Source organism: Stylophora pistillata, chromosome 7 (assembly GCF_964205215.1).
Source record: "Stylophora pistillata chromosome 7, jaStyPist1.2, whole genome shotgun sequence".
In the NCBI taxonomy this organism is placed as follows: Eukaryota; Metazoa; Cnidaria; class Anthozoa; order Scleractinia; family Pocilloporidae; genus Stylophora; species Stylophora pistillata.
The window spans coordinates 27,154,104-27,180,789 of record NC_142525.1 but is presented as its reverse complement, the minus strand read 5'-3'; the positions used below and the strand labels follow the sequence as shown (position 1 = coordinate 27,180,789).

Below are 26,686 nucleotides of genomic sequence, written 5' to 3'. Positions count from 1 at the left end.
AATTAGTGAATAGACCGAAAATGGTATGTAAATAATGACAATTAAAGGAAATAAATATTAATAACAATACGGAGTAAATGTTAAAAGTATTTAAAGTCAACAGATTTGTAGGAAACGCTGCAGGAAGCTTTAGCAAAACTGATAGATTTCAGAATTCTCTTATTTTCCCTGAGTTTTCTCTTGAAGGAAGTTAAGTTTGAACTGTTCTTTATGTCTTCGGGAAGGAGGTTCCAGGATAGTGCAGCTCTGTGCTTAAACGAAGATCTTCCCATTTCTGTTCTTGGTCTATGAACCGTAACTTTTAGGGATTTTCTTAAGTCATAAGGAGTCTCGGATTTCACTATTAAGTCATTTAGAGGCTCGATGCTATTTCCATGATAGATATTGTACGTAATAACTAAAAGTCTCCTGATGTAAAATGAAACAATAGAGTTCCAGTGTGGAGCGTTCATGATGTCATCACTGTGGATGCTATGTGGTAGGTTGTAAATAATTCTAGTAGCTCTTAAATGAATTCGATCAATATCATCCGTCAAGGTTGAAGAACAAGACCCCCAGACTACAATGCCATACAAAACGCTAGGGATAATAGTTTTATAATAAATGTTTTCTAAGGTTGGTATCGGTAAAAACTTTATCCGATTCAGTACTGCAACTTTGTTGCTGAATGACTTACAAACGTTCTTTATGTGCTCCTGCCATGATAGCTTGCTGTCAATTGTCACCCCAAGACATTTAGATGATGTTTTGTACTCAATAAAGCTATTACCAAAGGCCAAGCGTGGCAGGGGGCCAATAAAGTTCTGGCTAGAAATTATCAGGGCTTCAGATTTCGATTCGTTGGCGAACAAGTCGTTACCGTGATGCTTACGACCAGTTCAAAAAGCTCTATCCTAGAGCAGCTAATGGCCATCCAGAAAATAGATGGAGCACAACACATCTATCTCAGCAATTTGCGAAAAAAGCGAACCCCGTGAACACTGATGAAAACACCAAGCTGCCGGTCCACCAAACAAGATATGGTTGCACAAGTTTGGAAATGCAGAAGATGGCATTTTCACCAAATGATGAAGTCACACAGGAACCCGCCGAAACGGACAGTCTCATCGGAAACACTTCATCTCAGCTAAATTAACGGAGGTTTTTGTTACAAAGAACATTTTTTAACATAGCTTTGCAAACCACCTTACAAATGAATGTAACTAGGTCTTTTCATGAGCAGCATAAGTGAATTAAGACTGGTCACAGCTGATAAATTCCCTCGAGTTTAGCACAAACCTACACCGAACAACAAGGAAAATGTGATTGCCGCCCTTTTTTGCTCGTGAAAAAGAGAAATCAATGACTTGTTCTTCGCAAAATATTCAACCTAGAGGACGTAAACCCATTGGTTAGTTTTTACTAGAAGTAATAACAATAATACAGACGGAAAAAAACTATCGTCTTAGAAGCAGTTAGCGTTAGTCTCTGGCAGATGAATTATATATTGATTCACAACATGCCTAAGTCTTATAACGATACAGAACCAATACAAACATGAACTGGTCCAATAAATACAAGCGTTGACTGCAGGGTTTTTTGCCAATTATCATGCAAGTAAACAAGAATAAGGCTAGGAACGTGACATAAGTCAACTGCGTGAGTTATAAGTACTTTGAAATGTAACGGAAAATTAAGTAATAAAACAATTTACTACCATCGTTCTGCTGTCTAAAGTTTTTGGTTGCACTGTCTTAAGACTTATGCCACAGGAAGGAGCGATGAGGAAAATGCACACGCGCACGGAAATGTTTTGGTTACGTTTCAAGTTTGGTTACCCTCACGCAAATTATGTTAATTCGCGTCCAAAAGTCACCGGCCCAGAACTAGTATAGCACAAAAACCGGGACTGATTAAATAAAATCTAAATGAAAGTCCGACAAACGAAGTTGAGGAATTAGGAATTTTTCTTTTACTAAGAGTCCAGCCACAAAATATGTCAAATATTTTCAAAATCGTGACCGAAATCTTAACAAGAAGAATAGAGAGAATGCTGAACATCAGTCCTTGTGACGAAACTACTGACCTTAAATTGACCTTCTAACCATGAAACGTTTACGTTGTCATTTCTTTGCTAAAGTTCAAATCAATAAATAGTGGACCAGCCGGGCTTCTCCTCCAGAACAAGATAGAGCACCATAGTCAGAAGAGCAAGTTTATTACTCCGGTGAGTGAACGCTTCGGTATACCGGTAGACGACTCGTGTTTACTTTCGCAGCTCAATTTTTTAGTAACCCATTGGTTATTGTTTTCACTAAAGGCGTGATGTTAAACCGTTTTTGTGCTTTTGGGGTTTTCCCTAAGGGAAGAGTTAAGCCTCTCGGACCCTGACAAAAAGGCACTCCCGGAATACGACCATTTATACCTTGTGCGGGTTTTGAGACGCGAGGTTAGTCAAGGAACAATGGTACAGAAGAAAAAAGACTATCGTCTAAAGAGCAGTGCTACATGCGTTCGCCTCAGGCAGATTATATGTCAATTCAAAAACATGCTAGAGTCATAATACGATCCAGAACCATAGGAATACAAACATAAACTGGCTAAACATAGGTAAGGGTTGACTTTGGGATCAAAAAACGAAATTGAAAAAATTGGGAACTTTTCTTTCAGCAAAATCAGTCAATTAACAGTTGCTACACGTTTTTCGAACCGAGAATCAAAACAGAAAATGTAGCGAACGTGCGTAACCTAAGTTCTTGTGACGAAACAATTTAACTGACATTGACCTTTCACAGAATAAAACGTTTGAGCTGTCATGATTTGCATGCTACATACGCATGTTTATATGGACCAAAATTAATAGAGCTGATCCAGTTGCAACTCCAGATTGAATCAAACCACCAGATAATTATTGTTTTCGTGCAGAAGAAAGTCACAGCCGCGAATCTTTTTCTCTGGTGAGTGATCAGTTCACACACGACTGCTTTCACGACCGAAAGAGCTAAAGAACGATTTTATTGCGCGTCGTTAAGAATCGATCTAACTTTGGTCGATGACATTTTTTAACGTTGAGCGAACGCCCTATCTAAATTTCATGGTTAACTAAAACATACAATGTGAATAAAAACGTTTCATCCAGCTGTCGAACCTAAAAATTAACGAAGTGACTTTTGGTGGACTATTTTGATGGATATTAAACGATTGCATGAGTTTCAAGCAAACAAAAATATCTTTCTATTGACTGCTCATGATAATGACAAAGCTCTGAGTTAAAAGCAGATGAGGGACAGGGACCCTCTACAGCCCTGGAGTATCAATTTGTTTCCGCAGGGACTATTCTCAAGGCGTAATTTACATCATCCATCCTCGCTATTATTCTGAGCCTTTTGACAAATGGTTCATAACTTATTTCTTGAATACAATTTGCAATGTGCTGCTAACTATGCCAGAGACACCGCTCGAGTCGCGTTTGAATCATGACAGCCTCCTTACATCGATTGAAAGAAAATGACATTTTCAAAATAAAAGCAGCAGAAGTTAAATGATGATTATAGGTTTTGATAGAAACGGTGTCTACTACATGGAGGCGATCGATTATATTTTCCTTGGTACTGACCATGCCTCAAGCATCAGTTAAACCTGCTGTGATTGGATAAGCCTTGTAGCTCACTCACCTTGCCTTAAGTCTTATATCTTGAAAATTGCTATTGAGTTTCAAGTAAGTAGGTTACTTTGTATCTCGCAAAGGAACAAATAAATAAGTAAATAACGCATTGGGAAGCACTTACTTCGACTACCATCATAGTTGCAGTTTCCATCTTCATCAAAAATGTCCGCTACGAGTACAGAGCCTGGTAATGAGCCACAGGCGATCGAACCATCCCCAGATTCTGGAACCCAAGATTCCGGGGCCCAAGATTCCGGGGCCCAAGATTCTGGGGCCCAAGGTTCTGGCTGTGTATCTAGATATTTCGAGGTCATTAAAGACAAAATCAAGGAAACCATTCCAGGCCTAATCACTAACAACAAGACCACTTTGACGAACCTGGTAATTTCACAAGCAGTGCTTGGGCTTCAATTTCTACTGAATGCCGAAGTCTTTGACTGCCCCTTGGAGAATCATCAGATTTATGGCCGCTTCTGGTTGTACGGTCCAGCCACTATTATTTTCTTCCTCAACATGCTACTCATCGGAGACGTCTGGGAACTCTCCGACAGATGTCTAGTTGCAGATTATTATAATGTTGGGTTCTTCTGCGGACGCACCTTTCCCAGCATAGTCAAGGCACTGGTGGGGGCGTCTGTATGGTTGTGCGTGGCATTCTTACGAAAGGATTACTACATTTGCGGCGAGGTAGGGCCGGATATCCGCAAGAGAAACGTAACTGATCCAGAGGAGCTCAAAAAGTACGACTTGGCAGTAGAGACCGCTGGGGCCCAATCACAAATTTACGCCTGGGTAGTTTTCCTTGTCATGGCTTTTTTCGCTACTGTGGTGATCATCAATAAGAATTGCATACTCAAAGACCAAGATATCCTACACGGTAACGCAAAATATTTGTTGTGCATTATCTAACTCGCACTTATCCGCCTAGAACTGAAGCAGGCTTTTTCCATCAAAAGTCGTGAGACATATCACTGATCTGCTACTAGCAGGAACAGGCACAGTATGATTTGCGACGAAGCACTTGTACTTTTCGATAAAACTGCATAAGTATACAAGTGAAATGACGAAAAGTATCAAACAAAATGAACAGAATCGTCATTGCTTAGGGCGCTAAAGACATCAAATATAGGGTCGGGCGGACCGTAACATGTAGCCTCAAGAGGGCATTTGTGATCAGAGTATTTGTTTCATCTGAATGGCTTGGGTCTGCCTGCAGTTTTTGGCATATAACGAAAGCTTGAGGGCCGTCTTCTTAAGAATTTTCAGATATACTTTGGCGTCTATTTTGTTTTTAGTTTGATTCATTGTTGATGTTGCTGTTGTTTTTTTGTAATGGTCAGCGGTTGGTTTAAAATCTGCCAAAGCTAGTGACATATGTTTAGTTAATCTAAATGTACTTTTACGATTATTTCATAGACATAAGCGCCTTTGAAGAACGGGAGGCGAAATGGGCTATTAACACTTTTAATGAGTTCACTCGGGGTTTGCGCTGTGAAGAAGACCTCAGTGACGACCACGACACACAGGGAAGTAGCACAGCAGACAACAAAAGCAAAAGAAAAGGCAACGACCAGTTGGGAAAAGAAAAAGAGAAAGACCTCTATCCCGAAGGAATTCCGGAAAAATTTGGCGAAAGAATGGTGACAGAAATGTTCAAAGGTTCTAATGAGAAAAATCCGAAATGGCATTACCGTGATGCTTACGACCAGTTCAAAAAGCTCTATCCTAGAGCAGCTAATGGCCATCCAGAAAATAGATGGAGCACAACACATCTATCTCAGCAATTTGCGAAAAAGGCGAACCCCGTGAACACTGATGAAAACACCAAGCTGCCGGTCCACCAAACAAGATATGGTTGCACAAGTTTGGAAATGCAGAAGATAGCATTTTCACCAAATGATGAAGTCACACAGGAACCCGCCGAAACGGACAGTCTCATCGGAAACACTTCATCTCAGCTAAATTAACGGTGGTTTTTGTTACAAAGAACATTTTTTAACATAGCTTTGCAAACCACCTTACAAATGAATGTAACTAGGTCTTTTCATGAGCAGCATAAGTGAATTAAGACTGGTCACAGCTGATAAATTCCCTCGAGTTTAGCACAAACCTACACCAAACAACAAGGAAAATGTGATTGCCGCCCTTTTTTGCTCGTGAAAAAGAGAAATCAATGACTTGTTCTTCGCAAAATATTCAACCTAGAGGACGTAAACCCATTGGTTAGTTTTTACAAGAAGTAAGGAACAAGAATACAGACGGAAAAAAACTATCGTCTTAGAAGCAGTTAGCGTTAGTCTCTGGCAGATGAATTATATATTGATTCACAACATGCCTAAGTCTTATAACGATACAGAACCAATACAAACATGAACTGGTCCCATAATTACAAGCGTTGACTGCAGGGTTTTTTGCCAATTAACATGCAAGTAAACAAGAATAAGGCTAGGAACGTGACATAAGTCAACTGCGTGAGTTATAAGTACTTTGAAATATAACGGAAAATTAAGTAATAAAACAATTTACTACCATCGTTCTGCTGTCTAAACTTTTTGGTTGCACTGTCTTAAGAATTATGCCACAGGAAGGAGCGATGAGGAAAATGCACACGCGCACGGAAATGTTTTGGTTACGTTTCAAGTTTGGTTACCCTCACGCAAATTATGTTAATTCGCGTTCAAAAGTCACCGGCCCAGAACTAGTATAGCACAAAAACCGGGACTGATTAAATAAAATCTAAATGAAAGTCCGACAAACGAAGTTGAGGAATTAGGAATTTTTCTTTTACTAAGAGTCCAGCCACAAAATATGTCAAATATTTTCAAAATCGTGACCGAAATCTTAACAAGAAGGATAGAGAGAATGCTGAACATCAGTCCTTGTGACGAAACTACTGACCTTAAATTGACCTTCTAACCATGAAACGTTTACGTTGTCATTTCTTTGCTAAAGTTCAAATCAATAAATAGTGGACCAGCCGGGCTTCTCCTCCAGAACAAGATAGAGCACCATAGTCAGAAGAGCAAGTTTATTACTCCGGTGAGTGAACGCTTCGGTATACCGGTAGACGACTCGTGTTTACTTTCGCAGCTCAATTTTTTAGTAACCCATTGGTTATTGTTTTCACTAAAGGCGTGATGTTAAACCGTTTTTGTGCTTTTGGGGTTTTCCCTAAGGGAAGAGTTAAGCCTCTCGGACCCTGACAAAAAGGCACTCCCGGAATACGACCATTTATACCTTGTGCGGGTTTTGAGACGCGAGGTTAGTCAAGGAACAATGGTACAGAAGAAAAAAGACTATCGTCTAAAGAGCAGTGCTACATGCGTTCGCCTCAGGCAGATTATATGTCAATTCAAAAACATGCTAGAGTCATAATACGATCCAGAACCATAGGAATACAAACATAAACTGGCTAAACATAGGTAAGGGTTGACTTTGGGATCAAAAAACGAAATTGAAAAAATTGGGAACTTTTCTTTCAGCAAAATCAGTCAATTAACAGTTGCTACACGTTTTTCGAACCGAGAATCAAAACAGAAAATGTAGCGAACGTGCGTAACCTAAGTTCTTGTGACGAAACAATTTAACTGACATTGACCTTTCACAGAATAAAACGTTTGAGCTGTCATGATTTGCATGCTACATACGCATGTTTATATGGACCAAAATTAATAGAGCTGATCCAGTTGCAACTCCAGATTGAATCAAACCACCAGATAATTATTGTTTTCGTGCAGAAGAAAGTCACAGCCGCGAATCTTTTTCTCTGGTGAGTGATCAGTTCACACACGACTGCTTTCACGACCGAAAGAGCTAAAGAACGATTTTATTGCGCGTCGTTAAGAATCGATCTAACTTTGGTCGATGACATTTTTTAACGTTGAGCGAACGCCTTATCTAAATTTCATGGTTAACTAAAACATACAATGTGAATAAAAACGTTTCATCCAGCTGTCGAACCTAAAAATTAACGACGTGACTTTTGGTGGACTATTTTGATGGATATTAAACGATTGCATGAGTTTCAAGCAAACAAAAATATCTTTCTATTGACTGCTCATGATAATGACAAAGCTCTGAGTTAAAAGCAGATGAGGGACAGGGACCCTCTACAGCCCTGGAGTATCAATTTGTTTCCGCAGGGACTATTCTCAAGGCATAATTTACATCATCCATCCTCGCTATTATTCTGAGCCTTTTGACAAATGGTTCATAACTTATTTCTTGAATACAATTTGCAATGTGCTGCTAACTATGCCAGAGACACCGCTCGAGTCGCGTTTGAATCATGACAGCCTCCCGTACATCGATTGAAAGAAAATGACATTTTCAAAATAAAAGCAGCAGAAGTTAAATGATGATTATAGGTTTTGATAGAAACGGTGTCTACTACATGGAGGCGATCGATTATATTTTCCTTGGTACTGACCATGCCTCAAGCATCAGTTAAACCTGCTGTGATTGGATAAGCCTTGTAGCTCACTCACCTTGCCTTAAGTCTTATGTCTTGAAAATTTGCTATTGAGTTTCAAGTAAGTAGGTTCCTTTGTATCTCGCAAAGGAACAAATAAATAAGTAAATAACGCATTGGGAAGCACTTACTTCGACTACCATCATAGTTGCAGTTTCCATCTTCATCAAAAATGTCCGCTACGAGTACAGAGCCTGGTAATGAGCCACAGGCGATCGAACCATCCCCAGATTCTGGAACCCAAGATTCCGGGGCCCAAGATTCCGGGGCCCAAGATTCTGGGGTCTAAGGTTCTGGCTGTGTATCTAGATATTTCAAGGTCATTAAAGACAAAATCAAGGAAACCATTCCAGGCCTAATCACTAACAACAAGACCACTTTGACGAACCTGGTAATTTCACAAGCAGTGCTTGGGCTTCAATTTCTACTGAATGCCGAAGTCTTTGACTGCCCCTTGGAGAATCATCAGATTTATGGCCGCTTCTGGTTGTACGGTCCAGCCACTATTATTTTCTTCCTCAACATGCTACTCATCGGAGACGTCTGGGAACTCTCCGACAGATGTCTAGTTGCAGATTATTATAATGTTGGGTTCTTCTGCGGACGCACCTTTCCCAGCATAGTCAAGGCACTGGTGGGGGCGTCTGTATGGTTGTGCGTGGCATTCTTACGAAAGGATTACTACATTTGCGGCGAGGTAGGGCCGGATATCCGCAAGAGAAACGTAACTGATCCAGAGGAGCTCAAAAAGTACGACTTGGCAGTAGAAACCGCTGGGGCCCAATCACAAATTTACGCCTGGGTAGTTTTCCTTGTCATGGCTTTTTTCGCTACTGTGGTGATCATCAATAAGAATTGCATACTCAAAGACCAAGATATCCTACACGGTAACGCAAAATATTTGTTGTGCATTATCTAACTCGCACTTATCCGCCTAGAACTGAAGCAGGCTTTTTCCATCAAAAGTCGTGAAACATATCACTGATCTGCTACTAGCAGGAGCAGGCACAGTATGATTTGCGACGAAGCACTTGTACTTTTCGATAAAACTGCATAAGTATACAAGTGAAATGACGAAAAGTATCAAACAAAATGAACAGAATCGTCATTGCTTAGGACGCTAAAGACATCAAATATAGGGTCGGGCGGACCGTAACATGTAGCCTCAAGAGGGCATTTGTGATCAGAGTATTTGTTTCATCTGAATGGCTTGGGTCTGCCTGCAGTTTTTGGCATATAACGAAAGCTTGAGGGCCGTCTTCTTAAGAATTTTCAGATATACTTTGGCGTCTGTTTTGTTTTTAGTTTGATTCATTGTTGATGTTGCTGTTGTTTTTTTGTAATGGTCAGCGGTTGGTTTAAAATCTGCCAAAGCTAGTGACATATGTTTAGTTAATCTAAATGTACTTTTACGATTATTTCATAGACATAAGCGCCTTTGAAGAACGGGAGGCGAAATGGGCTATTAAGACTTTTAATGAGTTCACTCGGGGTTTGCGCTGTGAAGAAGACCCCAGTGAAGACCACGACAAACAGGGAAATAGCACAGCAGACAACAAAAGCAAAAGAAAAGGCAACGACCAGTTGGGAAAAGAAAAAGAGAAAGAGGTTAAGATTCCACTCTATCCCGACGGAATTCCGGAGAAATGTTCCGAAAAAATGGTCACAGAGATGTTCAAAGACTGGAAAGATAAAGAACCAAACTGGCATTACCGTGATGCTTACGACGATTTCGTTAAGCTCTATCCCAGAGCTGCTAGTGGCAATCCTGGAAAAAGGTGGAGCACGACACATTTATCCGCGCAATTTGCGAAAAAAGCGGGCTCAGAGAACAATAGAAATATCAAGTTGCCGATCCACCGAGCAGGTAGCGGAAGCACACGTTTCGAAATGCAGAATTTGACAGTCCAAAGTGACAAAGCTGACGTTTCGAAGGAGGGACACCAGGAAACCACAAGTTTAATCGCAGCTAATTAATTTGAGCTAAGTTTCTCATTTCTTAGAATGCAGAAACTAAGGAATGGCCACTCCTAGAAACATATTGTGGTCGTGTTAACGGAACTTGGGAACCGTAATTTAAAGGAGTAGGAATACGCGCAAACATCAGGCCTTTGCGAGTTAGTTCGCTTTTGACAGCGTATCACTGAGGAAGGAGTTGTTATAGAGACCGTATAAATTCTATCTCCACCATTAACAAGTATGTATGAAGTAATGACACTTATGTTAAGCTTAAAATTCCAAAGAGTGGCTCAACCCTTTAAAATTATACTAAAATGAGATAAAAACTCGATCTCACGGACCGTCATTTTTAGTATTTCTTAGCAATCTAGCCCGAAACTAAAACCCAGTCCCTCAATTTTTCTTGTCATTGACTCACGTGTTGTTAGACCCGTTTCAAGTTAAACATGTTTTGTTGGTGTGAATTAAGCTTTGGAAGTTTACTTTTGTACGATTATTTGGCTTTAATAATAGTCTTAAGAGTATATCGGCTTAACTCTCAAAAGAAAAGAAAGATCATAATTCCTGTTGGACATCGTGTTTATGCGATCATTCCTTTAAGTATCATTAAAATTATAATTATTCACGATTATGACTAACGTTTTATCACGCTGCAATGGGAACTGCGAAGGCGGTCTTTGAATCCGAAACTTCTAACATCCTACACGAAAGTTTTTCATCATTACCACGAGGTAATGACCATTTCTTTATAATTTTCTAATTTCTATTTCCATAGAAGTTCAAAGCTTTACGTCTGTGAATGAAACTGAAAGCGAGAGACTTGCAACTTCTACTACAAATTTCCAAGCATATACGTCTCAATTTCTTTCACCAAGAGCCGTTAGGGGTGGAAATTCAAACAACATGCAAATTACCTAAATCCTTGACCCCAAACAGCGATCAGCATCTAATTTCTCCTCACAATATCGCCCCTAAATCGCACAGTAAGGTTATGAGAATAAAGGAAATGATCGCCAACTAAAGAAGCTCTTGATTGTGAAGCAAATTCTCCTTGTCAGCACCTAAGGAAATGTATAGAGAACAGTATAGAGAATATGCATACTGATCCTAGGGTGCTGAAGGCTAAGAGTGCATTTCACTTGTGGAATTATCAATAACAGTAATTGTGATAATTTTATTTTCTCCGAGCGCTTTGGACAACACCTTTTTGAGGTTTAGTATACCAGCATTATATTGCAATTACCATGAAAAAGGAGAATAAAAAAAAAGCAATTCAATTCTGTTTGCGACATTCATAATTGTCTTTGCCAATTGGGTTTCTGAGGAAACGAAACGAAAAGCAAAAAATGTGAACGCTTAATTAACTAAAATGTTCAATCGAGCATTATTTTCCTTTGAGCAGAGAATTTCTCAGTAGTTATCAAACGACCGATGAAGATCATTATTCTTAACGGAGGCATTAGATAGGTTAGGCACAAAATTTACTGCTAACTGACGACCGCTGCAATTTCCCTCTAATTTTACTCAATTTCTTCTGAGCTTTTAATCCTTTTCTAATCCTTAAATTGATGGAAAAAAAATTAGTTATTTTCTGCTAATTGAAAAAAGTGCTAGTGTTTTTTTCCCAACTGTTGCACGAAAAGTTCGATTCTTGCAGTCTTCGATTCGCACAAACTTAATAAATACGAATGATTTTCCCTTTTTGCTCGATACTTTTTTTTCTATCACTCGCTAAGATTTCATGCCAAGTTCTGACAATAATAGTTGTTCCAATAGCGGTTACAATATGGCGCCATCCTATTGGCTGAAAAGCTGAAAACGACTGATTGCCAATGGTCTTGGCATTCAGGAATTATTCGGATAATCGGCACAGGTGTATTTGGTTAAACTGCGACACCACGTCACCAGTTAAAGAGAAGTCTGAGTGCTCATACATCAGTCAAGATCCCAATAAGTACATTCAAAGCAGCTGCTCTCACTTCCCTCTCTTCCTTGGTAGTATTGTGGAAATAAGGTAGGTAATCAATTTAGAATTTCTCAGTGTGGTAATGACTCTTTCGGTTAACAGTTAAAATTGTGGCCATTTTACGGCTAACGGTTAACTTCTTTCCTTAGTGATTAAAAGATAAATTTTTATGGTTAACTATTTTTACGACGAACGGTTAAAATTTGTCATTTTTACGCCGAATGGTTAATTTTTTTGGCCGTTTTACTTCTAACGGTTAAACCCTTTGAGATCCTAAATTTACAAACACATTTTACCCGAGCGAACAAAAGTCATAATCCAATTTTACGCCTCTGCAACAGTGATGCACTATAATACTATAGAAACAAACGCCACGTTTTTTCTTTAACATTTCACCTTAAAATAAAGCTCCAAATCGCACAAAACATATTTTTAAAAGTTATTTTGTTACTAAAGCTCCAAATCGCACAAAACATAGTTTTAAAAGTTATTTTGCTACGAGCAACGGAAAGTTTGTTTTGCAGGCTGATAGTCTTGAACAGCAGACAACATAATGGCTGTTCTTGACTGTCCTGTCCTATCCTAATTAACAAACTGAAAATTTTAATAGAGGGAGCAGAAAGTAAAAACGAAAGAAATCGATAAGAACATCACCAACAATACCAACAACCGATGGAAAAAGACCCGCCGAGGTCATTTATCTCTTATATGATTTAACAAATACATAAAAGTTGTAGTTACTCTTCAAACACAACGGTTATTCAATTTTACTTCAAGGAAAGTTAAATCTTCTTTGAAAAAAAAGCAATTTTCTATATTTAATTATGTCACACGAAAAAATGAGCTGAGTTATAGTAAACGAAACTTAAAGTTAACAAAAGTCTACAAAAATCGCCAAGAGAAAAATTGTTGAATACAAAACAAATACAAATAAACAAACAAAATTTATTTATTTTAGCAATTAAAATACATATTTAACAATCCCTACTCGCAAAATAGTGAAGCTAAGCGAGGCGGGAGGAAAACAAACATTAGTATAAATTCTTCAATAACAGGTTTGACTGAAGAGCGGAAATGACTAGGGGAGCATGCATAATTTACGAACGATGAAAGACAGAACAATAAGTAATAGATAAGCCAATTAGGTATTACAAATTACAAAGATATAAGAAATAAAACGAAAGAGATACTGTAGTTAAGTACTTCAATCATTGATTTTAAGATCTCGCGACTTGAAGTCTATGTGGTTTGGTAAAATGACGCTTATGGTATCTTTAAAAGACATAAAATAAAACTTGATGTATGTTCTTTTCAGCTACTTTCAGCCATGACAGTTGGGATAGAAGTGCTAAAAGGCATAAAATTCTTGCGCAAAAATGGGAAAAGCCTGTTGAATCTTGGACTGTCAGGGAGTGTTGTGGCAATAAACGCAAAAATCAAATCAGAATTCTTCGACTGCCCTGTGGAAAATCATCAACTGTACGGGTACTTGTACCTTATTGCTCCCTGTATCATACTCTATATGATAAACCTACTGGTCGTGGCGAATAAGCTAAATCCGCATGGCTTCCTGCAAACTATAAAGGAAAAGCTGCAAAAGGAAACGAAATGCGCTGTATTCAGGAATACGATTCTCCCCAGCGTTTCGAGGGCGTTCGCTGCACCTCTGGCCTGGCTGACAGTATCGTTTGCCCAAGCGGACTACTACATCTGCGCAACAGTGGGGCCTGGTCCTGAGAAGCGCCAGGATTTGAATGAAGATGAAGGACAAGAATTAGCCGAGATGATCGCTAGAAGCAAAACCGAATCACAGATCACCGCATGGTTTCTGCTCGGTTTGGTGATTTTGTGGACATTCAAAGTAAAAGCTTTGAAGACCAAGAATGAAGGTGAACTGAAACATTTTCTTATTTTCTCTTAACTTCTTATTATTGTCACTGTTACGAAGAGTGACCTGGTCGTGCTGACTGCCATGCATACACGAACTTTCTACTGCAGTCATACTAAGGAACTTTGTAGAACATTCTATTAGGTTACGTAGTTATGATGTAATACTACCAAAATAGTTTTGTTGCAAGCTTCCGGAATGTTCTGGATTATATACTTTGTAAGTGTATATAAGGATTCAGTCGTAGAGCAGTAGTGGTTGTTGTTGTCGCGAATGATCGATTTTCCGGAAAGTTCTAGAAAGAGAGCTATTGCGGAAGATTATTCATTTCAAGGAACTTCGAAGAAAACTGTGAGATCGTGTCTGTGATGAGCTACGATATAGACTATAGTGGGCTTGAGTAAGTTTATAAAGGATAATCACTGTTCACGTACTGCCTTTAGGAGTCGCTCCTTAATGTAGTTCGAATTTAACACGTTGTTTAATTAAGTTGTGAAGTTTGTTGGAGTATAGAGTTCATTCTGTCGGTTAAATTAAACCGTAACATTACGCAATTAATCTAGATCACCTCTCAAAACCTCTCACATAAAAAAAAAATAGTTTATGGTGTGCCTTTCTCTTTTTTCCATCACCAGCAAGAGCTCTCAGTGACATAAATAAATAATAACAGTGATAATGATGCAGTAAATGGTTTGAAGTGATAATGATGTTATGATAATGATGATGAAAGGTGAAATTTAATTATAGAGCCCTAATTTCCAATTGAAATCACAGGACAGAATCAAATATTTACATAGAACAAATGAAAATAGGGGAAAAAGAAGGCGAGCAGATGGTGTCTGTACGGTTGTGACGGTTAGGGTTGTTTAAAAGGGAGCTTGGTGAATTATAGGATTCAGAAAGTCTTATTTCTGTAATAGTCCAAACAGCTTCGTGCGACGAAAAGTGTTCTCAAACTTGCACTTTTTTTCTTTACCAGATGAAGACGAAGATACCGAAGAAAAGGCAGAAGATAAAGAACCACTCATAAGAGGAGGTCGATCATCTCTAGCCGAAGAAAATGAATAGGAAGAAAATGAATAGGAAGAAAATGAATAGGAAGAAAATGAATAGGAAGAAAATGAATAGGAAGAAAATTAATAGGAAGAAAATTAATAGGAAGAAAATGAATAGGAGGAAAATGAATAGGAAGAAAATGAATAGGAAAACCTATAGTCAATTATAGTAAACACCAGTAAACGTTACCAAATGACTACTTGAAAAACGTTTTTACTAAAAAAGGTGATTGGGTAACAATTCACTTTTATAAAACGGAATCCAAACAACTACTAACAGCAACAACTTACATTACATTACTATTTCGTTTTGGCCTTTTTACCACTTGCACATCCAAAGAAACTTGATATCGATTTCATTCCTTTCTTATCCACCTTGGATAGTGACTTTTGTGCTGCTGTTAACTTCGTGGCAGTCTGCATTTAACAATAAAAAGTAGTACTAATGATGTTGATAATTATGATTCTAATGATAATAAAAATAATAATGAATAACTTACCAATCGAATTGTAAAAATCTCCAGAATATGAACGGTTGTTGCTATATCAGTAAGCCATATCAGAAAAATCACATATGAAGTGATTTTCAAGACCACTACAAGTTGAGTACTAAAAATATTCATAAAAAAGGAGCCCATGATCCATAATTTTATTTGATCACCTAAAACAATTCCAATAATTTCTGTTGAATGAGTATAGACAAGCATTTGCATTTGAAATCTCTAATAACCCTTCAAACTACTTGAAGACGTGTTCCTCCACCGAACAAAGGAAAAAAAATTGATTGTCTAATTAACCAGTCAAAACAAAGGATATGCCCCATTTTAACTTACTAGAGATGCCATACCATGAACTGGGCAAGTTACAGTCACATTTCAGCTGCCATGTCAAGATCCAGACTTTCTTTTATGCAAGTTTCCGCTGTTTTCAAGTAACATCTTCACAGTGCTCATACCATACCTTATCACTTTCAGTTTTAGAATTCAGCTTGCTGAATTCTTTGGAATAATCCTCTGTAGCTTCAGGAATCTCGTCAGTTACTTTGGCTCGCTAGAAAAGCATAAGTGATTAAATATGAAGATAACGAAACTCAATAATCATTATATAGCAACCTCAAGACTGGCTGTGAACCAACAATTATCAAAGAAAAAGACATTTGCCCTCCGCTGTGATGCACCTTTTTAGGGTAAACAGTTTGCACTATAAAATTATTCATTACATTCACTTCCCTCTCACTGACGCAAGGGTACTACTCTAAGAACACTTTTTCTCCAGGACATATTCATGAGACATGATGGCATAACCCAAATAGGGTCAGTGCACTGTACTCCAGGTGGAGAGGTCTGGGGTCAAGAATTGGTTGGGTCATTGCGATGTGTTCTTGGGCAAAACACTTCACTCTCACAGTGCCTCTCTCCACCCAGGAGTAGAGATGGGTACTGATAAATCATCAGGGAAGCCTGATGAGGGGGCATGGGTGGGGGAAGTAACCTTGTAATGGACTAGCATCCCATCTGGGTGGGAGTGGTTTAACTCCTATTCACTGCATGCAATGGAAACCAGGATATACTTTGGCTGGGTGGGCTTGGCTTGAGCGAAGGCTTCACCCTTTATGTTCATTTATAAAACAGTTGTCAAGGCTTGAGACATCAAGGCTAATGTAATTACATGGGATAAGACCTAAAGTTTCAGATGACAGAGATTTTGGCATATCAAGGGGGGGACTCCACTGTAACTAACAGCCTGTTCAGGGCACTAAGTTTGCAGAGAAGAGTAACAAATTAAAAAAAAACAAAACAAAACATAACAATGGTTAGCTCAATTGGTTAGAGCGCTGGACTGTTGTGCGAGAGGTCGAGGGTTCAAGCCTCGGCCGGACCAACACTCCTGGTCTTAAAGTAACTGAGGAGAATGTGCTACCTTTCTATAATATCAAGAAATGGATAGATATTCTAGTCTTCTCGGATAAGGACAAATAAACCTTAGGTCCTATCTCCTGCATCTATTAATTATATAATTTGATTAGGCAGGGGATGTTAAAGAATCCCAAGCCTGTTTACAGGGAATCGGGGGCAGGGGGCATCTGATCAAAATTGGCCTTTGTTGATTGGAAACTGCCATTGGGAGCCTGGTAAAGTCCCCTGCACAGTGTTGTAAAGCACCTTGAACATAGGATAAGAGCGTTATAGAAATAAAAGTTATTATTATTATTAATATTATTATTATTTTTTTTTTTAGAGAACTGCTTTTTGTGAAATATTTTTAAGGAAAAATCTATTATTAATACTGAAGAGATTCAAAACTTTTCTCTCAGTTAGAGACTTTTTAAACTTGTTTTGTAACATTTATACCTTAATTTTGATCATTATTATAATTATTATAAGAAGTGTGTATCCATGAGCTTTTTCTGGGATTTTTACTGGACATTTTGACGCATTTGTTTTTGATTTTTAGGCATTTCATCATAATTTTTGTAAATACTTTTAGTGATTAAAGTGAATAAAGATCATCATTTTTCAAAAAAAAAAAATTATTATTATTATTATTGTTATTGTTATTATTATTATTATTATTATTATTATTATTATTATTATTATTATTATTATTATTATTATTATTATTATAGGGGCAGGGGAAGGAGAAAACAAAGGGATACTACACCCAGGGTATCTAAGTGACTTTTGATGGCACATAGGTGGCCACACTGCAAGGCAAAACCTGCATGTGAGATCCTGCTTGCGGACTAAACAGACGGCAGTGGGACTGAGGTCTAACATGCCATGGTAGACAGCCAGTAACTGACTCATCGTTACTGATCAAGAGGTAGGGAGCATGCTGACTGAGTTGTTACTGATGAATGCTTCAGTTGGCTCAGTGGTAAAATTATGTCAAAGAATGGACAGGACTATGAGTGTAAATCACCTTTGTAGGAGGTTCTTCTGGAGATGATAACTGTGCCTCATCTGTGATGCTGAAATAACATAGAGCAACACCACTTTGAATTTTTTGCTTTAAAAAGAAAAACCTAAATGCCGGCTCAGGCTATCCCCAGCTCTTACTTTGTAGGGTCTTTTTTTAATGGCTTGACTCCACACTCTTTTGGAAGTTACAAGTTTTTGGGTGTTTCTCAGTGATGCAGGAACTTTTTTTACTGTTTAGCTGTTCTTGTGCATTCTGAGAATGGTTTTTTTACCTTTTCTTATCTTTCAAAAGACACAAATAGACCCCTATTGCTTGTCTGTTTTTTTTTTTTCCAATACAGGTCATTGTTAAGATAATTTGGATATATCAACAAAGTTGAAATGGTAAATCGGCCACCGTAACGATTACAAAAGCTGACATTTTGAGCGTTAGCCCTTCGTCGGAGCAAAAATTGTTAAGATACTCTTAGGAGCTTTCTCTTTCAAAATTCTGCTATTTACATGCATATGTATGCACAATGAACAACAAACAAAGGGGGAGTTCTCTTAAGACCTCCATAGGGAAAACAAAACATACTAGTAGTCAGGGTTTTCCTTTTCGGCCGGCGACCGGCGATTTTCGCCGCCTGCGAACGGCTCCGTCGCCGGCAACTAAAAGCATCCTTGCTGGTAAATAATTTAAAATATTTTAGATAAAGAATAAACGCTTTGTATGTTGTCTGACAATGACGTGCAAGAAACGGAAATCGATGAGGAGTACATATTTCCTCCGAAGAAACTCGCGAAAACGAAGAGGAATTTTTACGCGTGTACTGGTACGTGACGTTCATTAATGCAAGTTTGCGTTGTCAAGTCACGCATCACTGGCATCCCTTCAAGGTACGTAAATTGTTTTATTTCTGCATTTCTCATAAATATTCATCACTTAATGAAATGTAGCGCTTTCATCGCAATTTATTAAACCAAAATGGTGCTTTGTTTATGAGGTGTGTCGCCTTTTCATTTCAAATACGCTTCATTTAGCTTTCGTGAATTCGAAGCAAAATAAATTTAACGCAGACAATAATTAATCACTATTTGAAAGGTCAATTATCTTCTTGACTTCTCGGCTTCTCACTGTTTTAGTTTAAACAGATATACTTTAACTAGGAACTACTTATTCTCACCAAGCGAAAGCATAAAAAATATTATCTCGGGTCAAGCTATAAACCGAAGTAAAGTGATAAGCCGATCGTGCGGGATAAAATTGCGAAATATTTTTGTGATGTTCGTGTTTTTGTTCACCTTTGATCTGTTTGATTCTTGTGTTAATATCTTGATGTGAAATTCTTCCAGATCGATTCGAGTGTTGTTTTTCAAAATTTTCCGGGGGGGGGGCATGCCCCCGGACCCCCCTAGAAGTTCGCGCCTTCGGCGCTCATGTTGAGCGCTACGCGCCCAAATTGTCTCCGCCTGCTTTACTTTTATCGACTTAAACTTTATTTGAAAAGGAAAACCCTGTACTAGCTAAAGAGGTCCATTAGACTAGTGATCATTGCATCGCAGTCCTGGGCAAGGCATTCAACTTTCATGACATCATGATGAACTTTCCACTGAGGAGTATACCTGGGCTAAAAACAAACAACAAGTAGCCTATGTCTCTGACAGTTTTGTGCGCTCTTTTCGAACAAACTATTCTCAGTCCCAATGTCTTTGGGGTCTTTGCCACTTCCTTTCCCTGCTTGACACTTCACGATGCACACAAAACCAATGGATATGCAGATTAAAACAAGGGACTTTTAATTTTCATTAGGACTTTTAATTAATGATAATGCATAATGTAACTTTTACCCCAATGATTCCTTGAGTCTTTCACTCCACCGCAAGGACAGATATTCAGATACCAACCCAAATGCATATCTCACAAAGTCAGCTGAAAATAATGATGGTAAATTTAATACTGCGTAAATCTTGATGTAGATCTGTTGATGGATAAGAATGCAAGGTTACCTCTTCCATACAAAAACCAAAGAGTGATCCAATGACTTGCATATAATTTCTCCTTACAATATCACCCCTTCATCATTAGTTGCACTGAGGTAATGAGAAAGGAATGCTGCACTTGAGGAAGCAGGTGTTAATGGGGAAGACAAAACATTTGTTGGGGTGGGGGGACAACCAATTAAATGTGAGGGAGGTGTGAGGGAGGCTATGCTACCCTAGTTAGAATTTAATTGTTTTGCTTACATCGTGTGGCATCTATGTGTCGTCTACTCCTTACAAATGTTGCACTCTGAGAACCTTTGGAAACATGGACACCACTCTGTGAGAGACTATTTGCAGTCTGTTCAACCTATAAAATAAAAAGCATTAAGGCCATATCAAATTTGATCGTGATGGTCACAATATTTAAAATGATCTGTTTTACATAGACAGGAGCATGTAAAGAGATTTAGTTTTATTAGAGGGTTCTTGGTTATCAGAGCAACAAGGCTGATCAACAATGCTTATTAAAATGGGAAAAGTCATTCAAAGCTTTCCCCTCATTAAATAAGGTTTTGGTGTCCTTTTTCAAATCCTGTAATTTAAATCATTTAAATCAGGCTGTTTATTTAGAGTGTACCTTCACATTATGGTTAAGAGTAACTAGGACCATTTTATAAATCAGAGTTCAGATGCTTGATCAGCTTCTGTAAACTGCAGTCCTAAATTTTCCTTTGGCATTTTGATAAATCTAACCCAAATTAGAAGCAGATGTTCACTCCATTTCTTAAGGACATACACATAATGCATAGTAGGATGTGACCAGAGGAAAAAAACATCAAGAGGAAGGTGAAAGAGGCTATAGAGATCAAGATGAAAGGTCCATCACCTAACAGAGACAAGCAGCTTAAGCTTCAAAAGATTTACAACACCATACTCCCACCACAGGGCTGCAATAAGCAAGTAGTTTAATGCTGTGTCAATCTGATCACTCACACTCCAATGGACCAATGAAGGCTGAGTGATTCAACCGAAATATTTCCAATCAGATTGTTCAACAAATTATGATTCGAATTAGTTTTTCTCTTTGACCAAAAAAACACAAAAAAATAAAAAAAAAATATAGAATTTTGTGATAACATCTCGCATTACATTTGCATACATACATCCTACTAACTAGATTCAAATTCACAAGTTTCCATGCATCCACAGTTACCTTAAGTGCTATTCTAGGTGGGTGGCATGTTAGAAGTAAGACTATAAGAAAATAAGTGTTCACATATTACTTATAGTCTAATAATATCTTTAATAAGGAAAAATTTTTATTGATACAAAGGAATTAAAATTAATTTATAATATAATATAGGGAATAAAGGTACAAATTTACCTAAGAACTAACTAAGGATACAACATATTGGCTTATAGGGACTTAAGAAAATAAGAGAAAATATAAACACCTTTGCTTTCAACCAGGCTGTCGTCTTATCGTTATTGAGCCTGAACACTTGAAGATCATCATCACCCTTAACATCGCAGATATTAAGAATCTCATCAGACCTAAGACAACCAGTCAGTCTGCAAACTGGAGGGTGCTCATCATCCAAAAGAAGCTGATCAAGGGTTCTAAACTAAGATCAGCAGAACAATAAGAATACAGACCTTGTTAATTATAATGTTTACCAGCAGATACAAATTAAGGTTATTATAATTATGTTTACAGGGATTATTTTTTATTAACAGAAGTCAGATACCAGTACTAGTAGTCTATCGCAACTTGAAAGGCCTCCTCGCAATGTCTGCTTAGATTTTATGTAATATGAGATTTATATGGCCCTTTTTGTGCTAGATTAAGCTGCCTATTCCATAATTAGCAGCCAGGTATACAGTGCTAACTAACTTATTAGAGCTTCTGTGTTCTACTCAGTTTTTTACACTCCAAGAGTACTTCCATTCAAACATAGTAAACTGAAGCAAGACACTCCAGGGGAAAAATCAAACAATTCAGGTACTCTACCAAATCAAATTAAAAGTGACTTAAATAATTTGGCTTTTTCAACTGAGTCGATGATATAAATTGGCCACCATAAAGAGTCTCTAAAGTTGATGTTTTGAGAATTAGCCCTTTACGAGAGCAAATAAATGATTACCGGTAATTGATTTCATGATACTAATGCCCATACTCTCCAGTACCTTTTGAGAATATTTGGTGAGATATGGTAAAACAAGAAACAGTGGGTCCACTGGAGTTATGACAAAGAGGCTTCCATCTAGAAAAAAAAAAACAACCAACAATTAAACACAACAATGAGTAAGTGAGTGACTGGTTTAAATAAGAAGAAAAGGCCTTAATTCTCATGAAAAAAAGATATATGGTGAAATCCATGATAATTAAGTGACATCCTAGATAAGAAAGTGTTTACTGCCATCTTCAGTTCTTTTCCAGTAACCACATTTGCATGTAACTATATAATAATGTTGTACTTCATGAGCTGTGACATTTGGTTGCTAAGGAGTTTGAACTCTTGTCTATTTATACCTTTTTGCACAGAGTCCTCTATAAACCATGATCTGGGTTCTTCAGTAAATTTCAAGACTTCAAAGATCTTTTCCCCACTGTGAGTGAGCAAAAACTGCTGTTTGTTTCCTGAAAGTGAGCAGAAGACTGAAAGTGTTCAAGCTTCAACTGTTAACAAATCTAAGCTTCAATCCAAATCTTGTAAAATTATCTATAGCCTTTTTAAACCCTAAGAGTGAGCAGCATCTTATTTCTTTTTACAGTAATGCTGCGGTATCATGAGAATAAAGGAAATGATTGCCAACCCAAGACGCTTTGATTAACTAACAAATTCTCCTTGTCAGTCCCAAAGGAAAGGTACAGAGAAGAGTGTAGAGAATATGAATACTGTTGTTAGGGTGTAATGAGGTTATTTTAAGATAATTTGGTTTTATGAGCTGAGTTAATAAAATGTAAATTGCCTAATGACGTTTCAAACATTAGCCATTTCAGGGTTTTCATTAAGTGCCGGCTGCCGGTTCAAGAACCAGCTACTTTGATTTCTTACAGGGCTTGACACTAATGGTAGCCCATTAGCCACAGACTAGTAGAAATTCAGGTTTGGCTAGTGGTTTTCGATTTCCACTAGCCAGTTTGGCTAGTAAACAAACTGAAATTGTTGTAACATCTAAGATATCACCAGCCACTTGGTAAGTAAGAATATACGGTATCGGCGCACAGAATATAGCTCAATTGGTTAGTGCGCTGGATTGTGTTGTGCAGGAGGTCGAGGGTTCGAGCCCTGGCTGGACCAATACTCATGGTCTTAAAGTAACTGAGGAGAATTTGCTACCTTTCTATAACAAGAAATGGATAGATATTCTAGTCTTCTCAGATAAGGATGAATAGACCGTAGGCCCCGTTTCCTGCAGGGTTAAATAAATAAATAAATAATAAATAAATAAATGATTTAGCAATGGACATCCACTGGGTGGCTATTCTTGTCCACTGTTCCAGATCGAATTGGAATTTGGAACGTTGGTTTTTGAGGAGGGAGGAAAACCGGAGGACCCGGAGAAAAACCCTCGGAGCAAGGACGAGAACCAACAACAAACTCAAACCACATGAGACGCCAGGTCCGGGAATTGAACCCGGGCCACAGTGGTGGGAGGCAAGTGCTCTCACCACTGCGCCATCCCTGCTCCCCTGGGTTAGGGGCAGGAGATGTTAATTAGGCAGGAGATGTTAATTTCCCACGCACGAGACTACTGTGAGGTGGATGTCCTCCCCTGGGGTGGGATGGGTGGGTGTTGGCCCTGAAAAGCCCCTATGGGGAGTTGTCAACTAACCTATGTAGCCTATGTAGTAAGTTGAAAAGTTAGTGTCAAGCCCTATTCTTAGCCGCATACTTTTCGTGAAATAATCTGTATGTAAGTTGTAAAGAGTAATGAAAATAAATTGGTGTCAACTGTCTACTTTACGAAACAAGCCATCTATTTCCTAAATTAATGAGAACCCTGCAGATGTCAGAGGAATTATCAATTTAGTGTGGTTTACATACAGAAAGATGGAGCTATGCTATTGGTGGGAAAATGGTTACATGAAAAACACAAGAATAAATTAGTTGAAAGAGAAGTGTGTGTTGATACTGTGGGGTTAAAAAATGCCAATGTGAAACGTAGATTTTCCTTCTAGAGTTTTAAAGCTTTCCAAGCCACCTAGATGCAGGGAAAGAATGCAGACTGCAATATCAGAAACTCTCAATGGCAGCCAAGTTACATTATCAACTCAGTGCATAGAACCAAATTATCTGCATTTTAGATAACCTGTATTGTAACCCAGCCCTTACTGCAAGGCTAATGGTAAATACGACCTTTATCTATTTCAATTACTATAATAGGCTGAATTCTCAATCCTAATTGCGACCATAAAAGAGCAGATACATAGATGACGGAACAAAGGCAAGTTTTTTTTTACATAATTTTGCCAAAAAGATAGAATTTATATTGCATCAAGTCTTACATCTAAAAGATCATAAGAAAGGTCAAAAAGTCGAGTTCACGTAATAATGATCAAGATTACACCGTCTCGCAGTTTATGTTTGGTTCATTGGTCCTTAAACAGCCTCTTTGATCCAACACTGACCATGACACACGATAAAATGGGATCTCCTTGTTTTACCTAGTGACCTAATTGTCTAAGCGAGTTTTAGCACGAGTAAAGAAAGTAATAATTTTTAGAGAAAATTACCTGTGCGAGGATGTGGAATCTTTATGAACACAGGTTCTAATTCGTCGCCTTCTTGGCCACACACGGCATTCTCTACATGTGCGAACATACACATAGAACATGAATGAGTCGATGAGAGAATCAAAGCAGGCCTTCTTTAGAGCATCGGTCCGATGGGGAAATGAACAACAAAGACTGCTTGCAACATCTTGTTCCGTAGGGTATCTCGTTTGATACGGGCCTAGGTTTACGATAATGCCAATTTTAGGGAATAAATACAAACCTGAAGCAATGAATACCCACTGATTCACTTCTCTGGATTTACTGTTGTCATTGTGGATGTTCCTTGGCATTGTTTCGAAAATATTGTAGGTGCGGTATAGTAAAAATGTTCGTACAGCCCTCTGTGTTTACGCGCGAAAATTGCTTACCGCTGGTACACTCATGGCTCAACCGCGAAGTAACCATTCATTTACCCGTATCACTTGTCGCTTGGGGAGGGGAGGGGAGGGGAGGGGGTTGTGTAGTCGGAGGATTTTGTTCACGTTTAAATTTACCTGATCCCGCCCGTAAGGTTCTGCAATATTCTCGTGATCCCCCTATCCATTGGCAGTTAATTGGCCGTAAATTTTGTATAGTGCCCCTTTATCAATGTCAAGCCTCTTTACAATTTAACAACTCCATATTAAGAGAGAAAACAGGTGTAATCCGTTCGAAAAATCTTGACACTTTTGGTTAAATTTCCCCACCCAGCCGGGGAAGGTTCAAATTTCCCTTCCTTCACCCGGGCACGGACGACAGTCACATGCCCGTGGGTTGCCCGGGGGTGAAGCTTCGAAGTGATCGGTGCATTACCACACAACAGCTTGTCGTGGTACTCAGTTATTAAACACGCTGTGATTAATTGGTCAAATGAACTAAGTTCGGGCCCCTGTTATAATTCAAAAATGTTTTTTCCCAAAATTTGTCGTTCTTTTTATCAATCCGGAGCAAATAGGAATATCATTCTCTCTCTTGTTACTAAAATCGTGTTAACGAATACTCTTGCTTTCGACATGCCTTGGAAATTTGAAGCTATTCCGCCTAACTGGATTTTACACGACCGTGGAGTTTTCCAAAACCATATTGAAAGCTGCATAGCTAAGGATCAATAACGACGAGAGCCCAGTTCATTGAATACCCGCAAGAACTGTCACCAAACCTGGGCTTGCCGTTGAGAAGACAAACATCATTTTGTACTAGTAAGCAGAAAGAACTGGTATCTCCAGGTATACATTGGGAGTGAAAGTCCACTCAAGTTATGCTCTCTACCATGTCAATGCAAGGATTGAAATTAGGGAGATTTAGCACCGCGTTTTCGTAAAACGGTAAACGCCAGGTTGCCCCTTTACGTTTCACGTAGAATAGCGTGAACTCGCCTTAGTGCTTTAGCTTCGCGTGAGGTCATGTCAAGGTGGATTTGAAGGCGCTCTTGTATGACTTACAAGAAATAGTTTTCATGTCCTTTTCCCGGCAATAAACTTCTGTGTGACAGAAGAAGTGAAGAAAATCTTACGTACGTGGCAAACGCAAAACAGGTTACTTTCAAGTAGAAACGACCAAGCTCATCCGGTAAACGTGAAAAAAATGGCGGGAAAAAACAAGGTCATGTAGTCACTCTTGAGGATCACCTTTTTACGTAAACACCGAGCTAAATCTCTCTATTAACTTCGCAAAGACGTCTGCAAAAGTGCAAAGGGTTTGAGTCCGAGAGTAAGAGTCGATCGTGTTGTGGGATTAACAGGCGGAGAGAGGTTCAGAAAAGGACTGTTGAATCTAATGACGATTTCCATTCAGGTTCTCTGAACATTAGTCACTATATTACCAACAATAATCCTCTGCGGGACTACTCTCGCCCGAATTATCAGACAACACGGTCTCACGTCTAAAAATCCTCACACTCAACCCAACCCTAACGGATCTCGCAAGAACTCCGCTAAAAAACGTGAACACAGTTTTCCCTACTCACAAGACCGTGAGCTCCGATTCAGGCCAAAAGCGAGTTTCCGTTTAAGAACAAGAAGGTCCGACTTGTCTCCGTAAAGGCTTGTGCTTT

The 26,686-nt window shown here is 38.6% G+C and overlaps 3 protein-coding genes across 7 annotated transcripts; 2 read left to right on the top strand and 1 right to left on the bottom strand.

Moving 5' to 3' along the window:
- The first annotated feature begins 2,075 nt into the window (after positions 1-2,075).
- Positions 2,076-6,165, top strand: LOC111336526 (uncharacterized). Of its 3 annotated transcripts, none has more exons than XM_088728813.1 (3): positions 2,076-2,206; positions 3,785-4,523; positions 5,063-6,164. In XM_088728813.1, the coding sequence occupies exons 2-3, from the start codon at positions 3,809-3,811 to the stop codon at positions 5,611-5,613; spliced, it is 1,266 nt and encodes a 421-aa protein (XP_088584939.1). In that variant the 5' UTR covers positions 2,076-2,206; positions 3,785-3,808; the 3' UTR covers positions 5,614-6,164. The 3 variants fall into 3 exon arrangements, with proteins under 3 accessions (XP_088584939.1, XP_088584940.1, XP_088584938.1); XM_088728814.1 differs by having other exon boundaries at positions 2,105-2,936; positions 5,063-6,165; XM_088728812.1 differs by having other exon boundaries at positions 2,105-4,523; positions 5,063-6,165.
- Positions 6,166-8,289: 2,124 nt separating this feature from the next.
- On the top strand, positions 8,290-15,484 carry LOC111336121 (uncharacterized). Its single transcript, XM_088726466.1, has 5 exons — positions 8,290-8,314; positions 8,408-9,004; positions 9,544-10,091; positions 13,298-13,931; positions 14,910-15,484. Exons 1-5 carry the CDS (start codon positions 8,290-8,292, stop codon positions 14,996-14,998), a joined length of 1,893 nt encoding a protein of 630 aa, XP_088582592.1. The 3' UTR covers positions 14,999-15,484.
- LOC111336391 (ribonuclease H2 subunit B) lies at positions 12,974-25,012 on the bottom strand. 3 transcript variants are annotated; one of them, XM_088728502.1, is made up of 11 exons: positions 24,875-25,012; positions 24,613-24,684; positions 22,405-22,512; positions 22,059-22,135; positions 21,326-21,496; positions 20,133-20,238; positions 19,737-19,818; positions 17,908-17,956; positions 15,946-16,035; positions 15,277-15,402; positions 12,974-13,633 (listed from the first exon to the last, which is right to left on the bottom strand). In XM_088728502.1, the coding sequence occupies exons 1-10, from the start codon at positions 24,942-24,944 to the stop codon at positions 15,286-15,288; spliced, it is 942 nt and encodes a 313-aa protein (XP_088584628.1). In that variant the 5' UTR covers positions 24,945-25,012; the 3' UTR covers positions 12,974-13,633; positions 15,277-15,285. The 3 variants fall into 3 exon arrangements, with proteins under 3 accessions (XP_088584628.1, XP_022798210.2, XP_088584629.1); XM_022942475.2 differs by lacking the exon at positions 12,974-13,633 and having other exon boundaries at positions 15,184-15,402; XM_088728503.1 differs by lacking the exons at positions 12,974-13,633; positions 22,405-22,512 and having other exon boundaries at positions 15,184-15,402.
- Positions 25,013-26,686: the final 1,674 nt, after the last annotated feature.